The sequence below is a fragment of the Gopherus evgoodei genome, chromosome 8 (assembly GCF_007399415.2).
Source record: "Gopherus evgoodei ecotype Sinaloan lineage chromosome 8, rGopEvg1_v1.p, whole genome shotgun sequence".
Taxonomy (NCBI): domain Eukaryota; kingdom Metazoa; phylum Chordata; order Testudines; family Testudinidae; genus Gopherus; species Gopherus evgoodei.
In genome coordinates this window covers 39,251,811-39,266,936 of record NC_044329.1, presented here as the reverse complement: position 1 = coordinate 39,266,936, position 15,126 = coordinate 39,251,811, and the positions used below count along the sequence as shown (strand labels likewise).

General features: G+C 51.6%; 1 protein-coding gene across 4 annotated transcripts in view; it reads left to right on the top strand.

Annotated features, from left to right (window-relative positions):
* Positions 1–15,126, top strand: part of DIAPH1 (diaphanous related formin 1) — a 176,158-nt gene that overhangs the window by 50,512 nt on the left and 110,520 nt on the right. For all 4 annotated transcript variants that reach the window (XM_030571951.1, XM_030571954.1, XM_030571953.1 and 1 more), the window contains 5 exons: positions 11,547–11,677; positions 12,028–12,114; positions 13,557–13,620; positions 14,576–14,715; positions 14,905–15,013. In XM_030571951.1, the coding sequence (XP_030427811.1) occupies positions 11,547–11,677; positions 12,028–12,114; positions 13,557–13,620; positions 14,576–14,715; positions 14,905–15,013 (531 nt within the window). The remainder of the gene's footprint in view (positions 1–11,546; positions 11,678–12,027; positions 12,115–13,556; positions 13,621–14,575; positions 14,716–14,904; positions 15,014–15,126) is intronic.

The window sequence follows — 15,126 nt, the reverse complement described above, 5'->3', positions numbered from 1 at the left end:
AGAAGGGGTATTTCTCTGCCACTGTGCCCATGAGGCCAAGGTACTAAGCCACATCCTACCTTGACTTGAGCAGTCAGTGAGTCTAGAAGATCTGTCGGAATGTAGATGATTTTTTTGGCCAGCTGAGTGTCTCAGTGCAGTGGAGTTGGTAACTCCATCAGCAGAGATGCTTGGGTTCAAGAAAGTTACAGACTCCAGCTCTATCTGCTGTACTCAATTTAAGGACATTGAGTTTTGCTGAGAGATTATTTCATTCAAATACTATGTTGTATTTTTTTCATTGAATAGCAGGCATTATCCTTACACCTCACAAAGAACATAATTATGGCAAAATATAATATGTAGGAAAAATGTATATAATTTAAAGAATGTTTTCAAATATAAGTGTTTTAAAATACTTTCCTTTTTAAAGCCTAAGGGAACACCTTCATGCAAACATTTCAGATACTGTTAAACTCTAAATAGAAATAATTTACATCACAATTAGAATGTTGTAGTGCAAGTCTTTGTCTGGGTGCATCCCACTTGTGTTGTGCGTGGACCTCGTGCAAGATTGGAATATTTTGCTAGGTTGGGGCTGGGGGAAGAGGTGCCTGTTCCCCGGCTGTGGCAGGTCGGGGGCTGGGCTAGGTTCAGGCTGGGGGAGGGGTGCCTCTCCTCTAGCCATGGCAGGTCCACTGGGGCTGGGTTCCCTGAGTGCCTGCCTGCATGGTGCTTAATAAGCTGCTGCACAGCTTACAGGGAATTTAGAGTACCACTTTGATCATGGGAATTGCCCCTCCTCTCCTCCTGCTGGGCCAGCACAGCCAGCTCCCACACTTAATCAGCTGAGTTCTAGACCCCAGCTTTTGAAAGGCAAACCTTGGAAAGCCCCTCTCGCAGCAGGCTGGGGTTTCCCACCTATGTATGGGCAGGGGGGAAACTCCCGACATTGAGAAAAGGCTTTTTCCTGGCCCTGTGTATCAAAGCCAGGTACAACCTGCAGCCCCCCTTGCCCTGCAGGCTGAAGTCATTTGTGTGGAATCCCTTTCCCCTCTGGGAATGGGGAAGTAATAAACGGTAATTCTTCCTCGCCCCATTGGTGGGTGTGTGTGTGTGTGTGTGTGTGTAAGTCTGAGCCTCTTCACCTCTTTCACCTCACCCCCTGCTGCCTTGGGGGGTAAGGTTGAGTTCTTTCACTCCTCCCACTTTTCTCCACTGCCCTATGCAGGAGGCATTGATAGGGAATGGCATTTCAGTATTACCCCATCTGCAGTGGCAGGCAGTACACTCTCTGCTCTGTCAGCTGTTTGAAGCAGTGCTACCCTGATTGCGCAGGCTCCAGCAGTACTTCCCCTGCCTGACTCTCTGCCCTTCATCTGGGCTTCTCCTCCTGTCATGGCTGCTGTTGCTTCTCCTAACCAGGAGTAAGGGGGGAAGTGTTTGCCAGAAGCTGGGAATGGGCGATGGGATGGATCACTTGGTGATTACCTGTTCTGTTCATTCCCTCTGAGGCACCTGGCATTGGCCACTGTTGGAAGACAGAATACTGGGCTAAATGGACCTTTGGTCTGACCCAGTATGGCCGTTCTTATGTTCTCTGTTCATCTACCTCATATCTTCTGATTAAGGGCTTCCTGCCAGAGAGCAACAGGGTCAGAAGCAATAGCAGGGCCCACAAAAAGATTAGGGGGTTGCTGATTGACTTTTGGGGAAGGGGAGGCAGTAACAATCAATTTTTGTGGGGGAAGTGAAGTTTTGTGCAGCTTCACTTGTGACATTCCTTCACCAGTTAGGTGCCTGACTAGCCCACTGGCATGAGAGAGAGAGAACATGAGGAAGTGACAGGCATTACTGGGAGGGTTGGAGGGCACATCTTGGTTACAATCCTCTGGGATTCCTCAAGAGGTCCAATCTAGCTTTGAAGGGCCAGGCTCATTTAGCTTACATATTTCAAACGACTGTAAGGCTACCCTGAGGTCCCTGGGTATCTATACATTTACTACCAGGAGACAACTCTTTAGATAGCTGTCATGAAGTGGGGGGAGTCTGGCCCTGCACCCCTCTTCCTGGGACCCACAGTGACTTTTAGCCAGCCAGTAAAACAGAAGGTTTATTGGACAACAGGAACATAGGTTAAAGCAGAGCTTGCAGGCACAGTCAGGACCCCTTCATCGAGTCCTTTTGGGCTTTTAGGGTGCTTGGATCCTAGCTAGGATACCCTGGATTCCACCCACACAGCCCCAAGCCCAAACTCAAAACAGCTTCCCTCCAGCCATTGCCTTCCTTTGTCCTTCTTCCCGGGCAAAGGTGTTGACCTTTCCCCTCCCTTACCTAGCTCAGGTTACAGGCTCCTGTATCGTCCATCCCTAAAGTCCTCCCCTGCTCTCCCATTCCCTACACAGACAGCCCCTACTCCATCACATCTCTCCCCCCTTCGAGACTGAACTGAGCGGGGTCACTCTGCCCAGTGACCTGGGGAAGTTCAGGGCCCCCTCTCCGGGACAACGCGTCCGCTATCAGGTTGGCACTTCCCTTCATATGGACCACGTCCATGTCATAGTCCTGCAGGAGCAGGCTCCACCTCAGGAGCTTGGCGTTGGCTCCTTTTATCTGGTGCAGCCAGGTCAGGGGAGAGTGGTCGGTGTACACGGTGAAGTGTCGCCCAAAGAGATATGGCTCTAGCTTCTTAAGGGCCCACACCATGGCCAGGCATTCCTTTTCAGTGGCCACGTAGTTTTGCTCCCGGGGTAGCAGCTTTTTACTCAGGTACACGATGGGGTGTCTCTCCCCCTTTTTATCCTCCTGCATTAACACCGCCCCCAGTCCCGTGTCTGAGGCGTTGGTGAACACCATAAAGGGTTTGTCAAAATCTGGGGTTGCCAGACCTGGGCCACTAACCAGAATCTTCTTTAGCGCCCGGAAAGCCTTTTGGCACTGCTCAGTTCAGATCACCTTGTTTGGCTTCCCCTTTTTGCACAGTTTAGTGATGGGGCCGGCTATGGCACTAAAGTGGGGCACGAACCTTTGATAGTACCCCACCATCCCAATAAAGGCCTGGACCTGCTTTTTGGTTTGGGGAGCAGGCCAGTCTCTGATCACCTCCACCTTGGCTGGTTCCGGCGTTAGGCAGCCGCTCCCCACCCGATGGCCCAGGTAAGATACTTCAGCCATCCCCACCTTGCACTTCTCAGCCTTTACTGTTAACCCAGCCTTTCGGGGTCGGTCCAGGACTTGTTTAACCTGGGACATGTGGTCCTTCCAGGTTTGGCTGAAGACGCAGATATCGTCAATATACGCCATGGCAAAACTCTCCATCCCCCTCAGTAGCTGATTCACCAGGTGCTGGAAGGTGACCGGCACTCCCTTGAGGCCGAAGGGCAGGGTCAGAAACTCATAGAGCCCTAGAGGGGTGATAAAGGCCGATTTCATCTGCATCCAGCGGCACTTGCCAGTAGCCCTTTGTAAGATCCATAGTGGTGAGGTACCAAGCACCTTCCAGCTTGTCTAGGAGCTCATCAGGCCTGGGCATGGGATAGGCATTAGATGCGGTAATGGCATTGAGCTTTTGATAGTCCACACAGAACCGGATTGACCCATCCTTCTTGGGGACCAGCACCACTGGCGAGGTCCAAGGGCTGGACGGCTGGATCACCCCCAAAGCCAGCATGTCCTTGACCTCTCTTTCAAGATTCTGGGCAGTTTTACCAGTGACCCGAAAAGGGGAGCATTTTATAGGGGAATGTGACCTGGTCTCCACCCTGTGGACAGTCAAATTAGTGCGTCCAGGCTGGTTGGAAAACAGCTGTTGGTATAGATGCAGCACCCCTCTGATCTCAGCGTGCTGGGCCAGGGTCAGCTGATCAGGGAGGGGAATCGCCTCCAGGGGAGAACCATCTTTTGTTCCAGGGAATAGATCCACTAAGGGGTTATCTCCCTGCCCCTCCCAATGTCCACACACGGCCAATACCACATTCCCCCTGTCATAGTATGGTTTCATCATGTTCACATGGTACACCTGGTTTGACAGCTTCACCACACAGTTTACCTCATTCAGTTGCTTGATAACCTTGAAGGGCCCTTCCCAGGCGGCCTGGAGTTTGTTTCTCCTCACGGGGATGAGAACCATCACCTGATCCCCGGTGGCAAAGGCACGGGCCCGTGCCGTGCGGTCATACCAGACCTTCTGCTTCCTCTGGGCTCGGGCCAGATTCTCCCTGGCCAGGCCCATGAGCTCGGCCAGTCTTTCCCAGAAGGTCAGGACGTACTCCACCACTGACTCTCCCTTGGGAGCGGCCTTCCCCTCCCATTCGTCCCTCATCAGGTTTAGGGGCCCCCTTACCCACCTTCTATACAACAGTTCGAAAGGTGAAAACCTGGTAGATTCCTGGGGTACCTCCCTGTACGCGAACAGCAAGTGAGGTAAGTACTCGTCCCAATCCTGCGGGTGCTGGTTCATAAATGTTTTTAGCATCATCTTCAGCGTCCCGTTGAACCTTTCCACCAGCCCATTGGACTGGGGGTGATACGCTGAGGCCCAGTTGTGCTGGACCCCACATTTCTGCCATAAGGACCGGAGCAGGGCCGACATGAAGTTGGACCCCTGGTCCGTTAAGACCTCCTTGGAGAACCCCACCCGGCTGAAAATTGTCAGCAGCGCATTTGCCACTGTGTCTGCTTCAACAGAGGACAAGGCCACCGCCTCGGGGTAGTGATTGACAAAATCCACCACCACCAGGATGTATTTCTTCCCTGACCGGGTCGTCTTGCTGAGGGGTCCCACTATGTCCATGGCCACCTTCTGGAAAGGTTCTTCTATGATGGGTAAAGGCCTCAAAGCCACTTTCCCATTGTCCCGGGCCTTTCCCACCCTCTGGTACGGGTCACAGGATTGGCGGTACTGTCGGACCTGGGTAAAGACCCCAGGCCAGAAAAAGTTCTGTAGCAGCCTTTGCCTGGTGCGCCGGATTCCCTGGTGCCCTACGAGAGGGATGTCATGGGCCAGGTACAGCAGCTTGTGGCGAAACTTCTGGGGAACCACCAGCTGCCTCCTGATCCCCCATGACTCTACTTCCCCTGGGGGAGCCCATTCTTGGTACAGGAACCCCTTCTCCCACAGGAACCTCTCCTTGCAACCTCTCCTCATGGTCTCTACCGCACTAAGGTCAGCCCGGTCCCTGGGCTTCCGCAAGGATGGATCTTTCTGCAACTCGGCCTGGAACTCAGCAGCTGGGACAGGGATGGGGACCGGCTCTCTCTTGCTGGCTGGGTCTGAGGCCGCAGCCTCTCTGAACCGTGCCCCTGGGCGTTCCCCGCCCCCTAGGTTAGGGTCCTGCACCTCGGGTCGAGTACCTTCCCCGTTGTCGGGGTGCAATGCCCTTTGCCGACTCTGACTACGAGTCACGACCAGAGCACTCTGGGTGTTACTAGGCCAGTCCTCGAGGTCCCCTCCCATTAACACGTCCGTGGGCAAATGTGAGTGTACCCCCACGTCCTTGGGGCCCTCCTTGACCTCCCACTTCAGATGTACTTTTGCCACGGGCACCTTGAATGGGGTCCTGCCCACACCCATCAGGGTCAGGTAGGTGTTGGGCACCATCCGATCTGAGGCCACCACCTCAGGCAGAGCCAGCGTTACCTCTGCGCTCGTGTCCCAGTACCCAGTGACCTCCCTCCCATCTACCTCCAGGGAAACAATGCACTTTTTCCGGAGGGGCAGCCCCGCGCCAACCCGGTAAACCAAAAACCCGGAGCCTGGAGCATCCAGCCCCCCAGAGGAGCTGACCTGGGGACCTCCTCCCTCCTTCACAGGTGGTATGTTGCCAGCCCCCCTTTCCTGGGAATGTAGCCCCTCCTCCGATTGGGTTTTTACCCAGTCCACTCTCTGCGGGTTGGGTCTGCTTGGTCTGTCCCTGAGCTTGGGGCACTGGGCCCGTATGTGGCCTCGTTGGCCACAGCGATAGCAGCCCATGTCTCGTGGGTCCCCTTGAGCAGGTCGGAGGGACCTGCCGCTGGATGTTCCCCTTTTGGGGGGGTTCTCCATAGGCCCCCTTTGGGAGGTCCCATGATGACTCTCTCTCTGCGTTGAGGCAGGCCTGCTCCTTCGAGACTCCTCCCTGCCATCCCCTGCCCGACTCTCCACAAATTGGTCGGCCAGCTGGCCTGCGTGTTGTGGGTTTTTTGGCTTCTGGTTCATCAACCACAGCCTCAAGTCGGATGGGCACTGCTCGTACAGGTGCTCTAGTATGAATAGGTCAAGCAGGTCCTCTTTAGTTTGGGCCCCAGCTGTCCACTTGCGGGCATACCCCTGCGCCCGTTGACCAGTTGTAGGTATGTGACCTCACGGGTTTTACGCTGGCTCCGGAACTTTTTCAGGTACATCTCAGGAGTCAGCCCAAACTCGCGGAGCAGGGCCTGTTTGAACAGTTCATAGTCCTCTGCCTCCACCCCTTTCAGTCGGCTGTACACCTCCACGGCTGTGGAGTCCAGTAAGGGGGTGAGAACTGCGATCCTGTCTGCAGGGTCAACCCTGTGCAGCTCGCAAGCATTCTCAAATATCGTCAGGAAGGTATCTATGTCCTCCCCCTCCTTATGCCGGGGCAGCAAGTGCTTATCAAAGCTCTTTGTAGGCTTGGGTCTCCCCCTCACTCACCGCAGCCAGGGCCTCACTGCTCCTCAGCTGGGCCAGGTCCAGCTCATGTTTACGCTGTTTCTCCTTCTCCTCACGCTCATGTTTACGCTGGTGCCGGTTCTCCTCATGTTTACGCTGGTTCTCCTCATGTTTACGCTGTTTCGCCTTCTCCTCCAGCTCTTGCCTGTTTAACTCGAGCTCCTCCCGTTTCAGCTCCCTTTCATATTCCAGCCGCATCCGCTCCACGGATGCCGAGCGTCGCCGGGAGGATCCCCTGCTGGGGGGTGAGCTTCGCTGGCAGGATCCCCTGCTGGCGGGGGAGGGTCACGGTGCCCTCGGTATTCACTGGGCTCCTCCTCGCCCTTCCCCTAGGCCTAGGAAGGGGGGGTCTCGGGAAGCCCTCGTCCGTCGGCTGACCACTCCCAGCGGGGACAGACACTTGTGCCTGCGATGCATCTGCCAGGCTGCCTCCCTCAGAGACAGGGCTCCGTTCATTCATGCGGTCTCCCTCCTCCAGCTGGGCAATCAGCTGGTCCTTGGTGAGCCTCCCTGGGCGCAGCCCCCTCTGCTTGCAGAGCTCCAGCAGGTCACACTTGCGCCGCTTGGCATACATCTTCCTGCTGGGCGCTCACAGGCCGGGGTGCTCGCCGCTCCCCACGGTTTCCAGGGAGACCCCTAGTGCACCAACCCTTCTTGAGGTCACCACCTCTCTGCCAGGGTCAAGCTGCAGACTCCTCCGCCCCGGGACTGCTCACTGCAATCCCCTGGGGGACCCTGTTACTGCAAAGTCCTTCTCACTGGGCACACACTCCCAGGGGTTAACCACTCCTTCGTTTTACTGCTCCCCAGTCACTTACTACAGGAAGCTCTGTCCACAGGGTGCAGTAGATCCCACCGCTACCACCAGTTGTCACAGAGTGTGGGGGAGTCCGGCCCTGCACCCCTCTTCCTGGGACCCACAGTGACGTTTAGCCAGCCAGTAAAACAGAAGGTTTATTGGACAACAGGAACATAGGTTACAGCAGAGCTTGCAGGCACAGTCAGGACCTCTTCATCGAGTCCTTTTGGGCTTTTAGGGTGCTTGGATCCTAGCTAGGATACCCTGGATTCTGCCCACACAGCCCCAAGCCCAAACTCAAAACTGCTTCTCTCCAGCCACTCCCTTCCTTTGTCCTCCTTCCCGGGCAAAGGTGTTGACCTTTCCCCTCCCTTACCTAGCTCAGGTTACAGGCTCCCGTATCACGTCCATTTCCTAAAGTCCTCCCCTGCTCTCCCATTCCCCACACAGACAGCCCCTACTCCATCACAATAGCAGAGCCAGTTCTGACAGGGAACTTCCTTTTTTTCAACAACACAGAACTACTAACTGCTGTAAGAGAGAGTCTCACATTTCCTGCAAGAGAGCCGTCCCCTCTTCTCCTACCACCTACTTGACATTATCTTCCAAACTGCAGGTTTGATGTTCATGTCAAGAGCCATGCACTGATGCCACCAGAGCTTCCTCTTCTCACCCCTATTTTGTGTTGCTGTCTTTCCCAATCTTCTCAATAACTTCAGACCAATAAGTATTGTAAATTATTACCAAAGGTCAGTCTATATAGTTCCAGTCCTTGGCCAATCTCCCACCCCCTCCCTCTTCAGTAACCCATCTCATGAAACAACTGAGAGAGGAAGGTGGATTCCTTCATCTAGGAGCCATAGAAGGTGTACCTCAGGAGTTCAAGGAAAAGCTTTTCTAGTCCTGCTATGGAATGCATCCTATACTGGACCTGAGGCAATTAAAGAAATTCACACACTATGCGTCAAGGATTGAATAGAATCACAAGCTGAGAGCGGTTCTGTTTACTTTCTTCTTGTAAATGCTAACCTTTGAGGAAAAGACCTTGACCTTAACTCTGATTCCTTATGTGAATCCTCCTTTCACCTGTCTTCAGATATCCTCTTGCACCCAATCTACTCATTAATGTTTCTAATATAAGCCTCCCCTGCCATACTGCAAAGATGTGCTGAAGTAGAGCTATTGACCTTATGCGCGCTCTGGCAGATCAAAGCAAGTTCAATATAACACGGTAAGATTTTTTGGCTCCCGAGGAAAGTGTTATATCAAGGTAGAGGTGTATATTTTTATAAAACCGTATAGACTGCACAACATCGCAAGCTGAAATTAGGGCTTATTTTTAATTGACCCTGATCTCAGGTGAGTAACCATCTCTGGGTCCTGCTCAAATCGCCACTGCTCCTGGACACCCAGACAGCATTAGTAATAGAAATGCCTGTTCCTTTTTAGCTGATTCAGAAGCTTCTACTTTTTTGGTCAGATGTGAACCCAGGCACAATAATCAATTTATTCACAAGGGTAAATGATGGCAACTTTTGGCCTTAGAATGTATGAATGGCCTTCAGGCTCAATTACAGCAATACTTTTTATTTAGTGATGGCATTATAGGGTGTATACAAGCTCCCATTCATTCAAACTGCAGCAGCCCACAAGGCAGACAGAGGGCACCTCATACCAGTGTATGACTGCCTTTCTGATCCAAGGAATTGGATCCTAATCTCAAAGATCTTAGTGCTGGGCCCTCAAGACTCCCCTCTCCTGGCCTCCCTGTGACTCAGCATAGCAGCTGTGATCATCTAGCACTAATGGCTAATGTAGTTCAGGGCAAAACTCTCAGGAGCCTGGGCAAGGTATTCTCCCACAAGGGCACTGATCTATAGAACTTTTACGAGAAGCAGTAGATGTGAGCCCAAATTGCACAACCCTTAGGACAAAATCTAAGATCACACTCCTAGCACAGGTTTCCTCTGAGACTGACAGTGAAATAGCAGCATTTCCCTGGCAATCGGAATAGCAGATAACCCTTCTATCGCCTCAAAAAATAAACCAAAAAAGAGCATAAAACCTAAACTGAGAGAGAAGAGTGGGCCCTGTAGATACAGAGTTCTGTTTCTCTTAAGAGTAGGGCCCTACCAAATTCACAGCCATGAAAAACGCATCACGGACTGTGAAATTTGGTCTTTTATGTGTTTTTCTCCTAGATTTCAAGGGAGAGACCAGTGTTTCTCAAATTGAGGGTCCTTATCCAAAAGGGAGTTGCAGGGGGTCACAGGGTTATTTTAAGGGGGTGACGATATTGCCACCCGTACTTCTTCACTGCCTTAGAGCTGGACAGCTGTAGAGTGGTGGCTGTTGGCTGGGTGCCCAGCTCTGAACACAGCTCCCCACTGCAGAAGTAAAGGTGGCAATACCATACCATGCCATCCTTACTTCTGCGCTGCTGCCTTCAGAGCTGGGTGGTCAGGGAGTGGCGGCTGCTGACTGAAGGCTCAGTTCTGAAGGCAGCAGTGCAGAAGGGTGGCAATACCATACCAGGCCATCCTTATATCTGCGCTGTTGCTGATGGCAGCTCTGCTTTCAGAGCTGGGCTTCCGGCCAGCAGCCAATACACTCCGGCCCCTTCACCTCTGAAGGCAAGCACCACCATTAGCAGCCGCACAGAAGTAAGGTTAGCAGTGCCGCAACCCTTCCTCCACAATAACCTTGCAACCCCCCCACCCCACGCCCCCAAAAACACTCCTTTTTGGGTCGGGATCTAAGTTCCCTCTAAGCTGCACGGCCGCGCAGCAGCCTGTTAAGTGCCACGCAGGTGCTTAGGGCTGTGGTGGGGAGAGATGCCTCTCCCTACCAGCCACAGCCCAGACCTGCCATGGCTGGGGAAGAGGTGCCCCAACCCAGCCCCAGCCTGGACCTGCCTCGGCCAGGGGAGATGCACCTATCCCATGGCCCCAGCCGCAGAGCTGCCACAGTGAGGAGAGGAGTCTCTCGCGCCGTAGCCCCAGGGCAGCCTGCAACCCAAACCCCTCTTCCCTGGCCCCACCCCAGAACCCTCATCCTCAGCCAGAGCCCTCACCTCCACACATACCCCGCACTCCAACCCTTGGCCCCAGCCCCAGAGCCCGCATCCCCCAATGGAGTCTTCACCCTCCCACACTCTGAACCTCTGAGCCTCACCTCCAGTGTATGAATTTTGTTATGTGCACCATTATGGAGGTGATGCATCACCCCAATATTGGTGCACGTAACAAAATTCATTCTGCACATGCATGGGAAAAATTAGAGGGAACACTGTTTAGGACCCCTACAGTTACAACACTGTGAAATTTTAATTTAAATATGTGAAATCATAAAATTTACCATTTTTAAAATCCTATGACTCTGACCAAAATAGAGCGTGAATTTGGGAGGCAGTACTTATGTATTCTGAAATACTCCAGTGAAACTTATGCACTGATGTGCAAAGGGCCACTGATCCAAACACAGATCCTCCTCCACTTCACATATCCATCAGCAGTGCCAAACATCAGCATCTCCCCTTCTATCCATCTGTATGTAGTCCAGAAACAGAACTGACTTGGGCACCATTCCTATAGGAGCCGGAGAGCCAAATCTACCTCACTCACCAATTACTGATGGCCACCTCTTCCACTATAGTTACAGCCTCCTAACATGAATTGTACTGATTTCCTGTAAGCTTGATGGATGGAGGGCAAGGGAAAGGGGTCAGAAATGTAACTATGAAATACCTCTGATCTTGAAACTTTTTTTTTTAAATAACTCCAACATTCTAATTCAGTTGTGTGTCTATGTTCATTTGTGTGTATTGAGAAAGCCAATTAAATGTAACTGTTACGTTTACTTTGACTAAACTAAATTAGGTAGGTTCCAAGTTTTGAGGATGACTGAACTTTACAACTAATTTAGCAGTTAATTCTTCAGCTAGGCTAGCTTCACTCTGAAGCTCTTTGAAATGGAGGGTGCATGTGTGTGTGCCCACTTATACAACATGAAAATACCATTTTGAAAACCCATTTCTATGCCCTGGTGCTGCAACCACAACTAGTTTACCTGATGGCCTGTTCTTTCTTCCGTGTGTAGGGCATGAATCAGAAGGAGAGCTCCAAGTCAGCCATGATCTATATCCAGGAGCTGAAATCAAATCTCAGGGATGCCCAACTGCTCGGTTGTTTGGAGTCTCTGCGAGTGTCGCTCAACAATAACCCTGTCAGGTAAAGGGCTGGTTGGAGCAAAGGAGATCAGTCAGGGAGCTGAAGCTCTAAGAAGTAGGGTAGGTGCTTACTTATCAGGGGCTGGGGATGGTGAATTGTGATTCAGGGGGCCTGGAACAAAGCAATTTCGGGGGCCCCGTCATAAAAAAAAGTTACAATAGTATAGAATACTATATTCTCATGGGGGCCCCTGCACAGCCTGAGGCCTGGGGCAAATTGTCCCACTTGCCCCACCCTCTGGGCAGCCCTGTTGTGATTGAGCAGAGAAAAGAGAGTGCAGGGGGTGGTTGAGGTTCTTGTGATGTTCAGTCCTTCTTCTATGTGCTGCTAATATGATTGTTTTCTTACAGCTGGGTACAGAATTTTGGGGCTGAGGGCCTCAACTGCCTGCTGGACATATTAAAAAGGCTCCATGATGAGAAGGACGAGGCACCCAGGTGAGGGACAAATTGAATGGAAGCTATTTATAAAGCGCCCTAAGTATGTCTGTTATGGTTCCAGGATTAACTGCACATCTGTCCCCTGCCTGGTCTCTCTGAGTGTGTCCCTCAGGCATCAGACTTTGAGTTTTTTCCACAATCCTCCCGCTCTTAGACCAGGCCTTGGGCAACAACATCCTATGTATCCTGCAGGTTAGACCAAGTTTGAGCACTTGCAATTCTTCCCTCTGCGAGTCTGTGACCAGTGATATCTAGTGAACAGGCTGCCTTCTTAAAGCCAAGGGGAGTGTTCATTTTAGTAGTAGGAAGAAAGCATTGCAGAGGAAAGTGCTCTTGTTCTTCTGTGTTCATAGGCCTTTTCCCATCCTGGTCACAACCAGTTTCATAGGTTGGCTGTGAATGGAGGAACAGTCATCAAAGCTAACATTTCTGGCGTTGTCCCCTAACAACTGTCAAGTGTGTGCTGTCTTCAGCCAGTCTTTCTCCTTTCTGCCTGTTTTTACAGACACACTCCTGTTGAATTAAATCCATGAAGTCATACAGAAAACACCCCAATCACCAGGCCAACATACAGTATTCATAAATTATCACAGAGCACCTCCAAATCCATCACAGTTTCATGGTTAGGGCAGGAGTCTGGGAACCAGGAAACCTGGATTCTTTTCCTGGCTCTGCCACTGACTCTCTCTAACTCCTCACCCCTGTCTGTTTTTCCATCTATTAAATGGGGGTGGTGGTACTTTACCCATCTTTATGAAGTGCTTTGGGATCCGTGGCTGAAGAGTTCTCTACAGATGGAGTCAAGTAAGACCCTGTCCTGTTGCGTTTACAAGCTCTCATAATCCTAAAGGGTTTATGAGGCTACAGGATTATTACTGCATGTACATGTTGTTTGGCTAATTGAAGGTGGTGGGGGGCAACAAGAAGAAAGTCTTGGGGCAGGGAGGTTTCACTGCATGGTCTGAAGTGTGTTGGTGTTGTGAGGAGGGGGCATTGCTCCAGTGGGGTTCAGTTGTGGGGCAGTGGTTTGTGTCCAGGATTTGCCAGAAGAAGTATTTAGTGGGGTAAAATGAATAGGGATGTGTTCATGGGGGGGGACTGGGGACTAAAGGACAGAGGCTAAAGTTGGGCCAAGAGTGTGTGTGTATGTGGGGGTAATGGGAGGTGAGAGTGGTTTTTTTTCCCCAGGAGATGTAGCAGCCTTTTCCCTGTCTTTTGAATTCAGTGGGGGGGGGGAAGGGGGCGTTTCTGTGTGTGCTCCTGCGCTGGGGAGGCGGGCATTTAGTGAGGTTGGAGTCTTAATGCAGCACTGGACACCTAAGACCTTTCCTGGCCCCACCTGAGAGTTCTGGGCCTACTGTCCTTTAATTGAGGGGAAGGATGATGCCATGTGTCATGCTCCATGTGACTATTCATCAGCTGGCTTTCCTTCCTCATAGCTCCTATGATACCCGGAGCAAACATGAGATCATCCGATGCCTGAAGGCTTTCATGAACAACAAGGTGAGAGCCCTGTCCTTTCCCTAGATACATCCATATATTGCCACCTCCTCTTCCTTGTAGTCTCTGCACTGGTGGCATGGGGCTGTCCCCAAAAGTGGTAGGGGAAGTGGAGATGGAGGCTCCTGACTCTTCAGTAAACCCTTGCTTACATTTCACTCACACGTCTCATCCCCTTCCTCAGACTGTGCACATTCTGCCCCCTTCCCCCACCTCTTTCCTGTACTGCTCCTACTTCTTCTGGGGCCCCAGTGTTCTTTCGCTCCATCCTGCCATACTCTCTTTTGCAGTCATTTGGGGGCACTTTGGTACTGCACTATCTTCAATCTGTGTCATTCTCTCTGCTATACCGCTGCACAACTGTGGGCACTCTGAGGACACCAATATCCCTGTCTCTTTTGCTGTTTGCTTGTATTCTGCATCTTTGCCGTCTGTCCAGCCTCCCCTTCTCCACCTTTCTCACTCATGCCCCAGGCTGTCCTACTTTACCTTCTCATTTGCAGGCACTCTGGGACACCTAGTACTAATTCTATTAAACTTGTCTGTACCTTTGGTTCTCTTCACACTTGCTTTCTCACTCACATACGCTGTGAAGTCTCTATAGCTCTCCTTTCTAGCTTCTTTGACTCTTTTCTCTCTGATACTGTTCTTGTGGGCACTCTCCTTTCACTGTGCACACCCATGCACACCTGTCAAGATCCCACTAAGCACCCTTTTCTTTCTGGCCTTGACCCCAACTCCTACCCCCTTGTCCTTCCTTGGTCTCCCCTCTAAAATAATAGAAGGGATGTGTGGACAGATATTGGACAGGTGTCTTGCCATCTGCACTGTTTGTGGTGAAGTTGCCTCCCTTTAGCCTTAAAGCAGTCTCAGCTTTGAGCCATAAACAGTTTGCACTATGCTCCTTAGTGAGCTGGCTGAGTCAAATATGTTAACTCATCCTTTCTTTCCCCTTCAGTTTGGAATCAAGACAATGCTGGAAACAGAGGAGGGAATCTTACTGCTGGTGAGAGCTGTTGACCCCAAACTCCCTTCCATGATGATAGATGCTGTGAAGCTGCTGTCTGCTCTCTGTATCCTGCCTCAGCCCGAGGACATGTACGTATCTATGGGATACATTATGCCACTCATCTCTCTTGAGCTGGCTGTCATTTACCTCTCTCTGGAGTCCCCATTTCTCTCCCGGTCTCTTTGTTTTACAACGATGATACACGCATGCATACCTCTTCCCTTCTAACCCCACCCCTAATTGAGACTGCTGCTGATTCCCTCTTCCTACTGTTTCAGGCATGAGCGAGTTCTGGGGGCACTGACAGAGCGAGCAGAAGTGGATGAGGTGGAGCGATTCGGTCCCTTGTTGGATGGTTTAAGGGGCGGAACCTCCGTGGCACTGAAGGTACCTCAACCCTCAGAATTTGTGGGTACTGTTTTCTGTTCTAGGGGAGGAACAAGAGAGGATTAGTCAACTCCAGCAGTTTGACTGCTCTCTGTTTGTAGTGAGGAGGATAT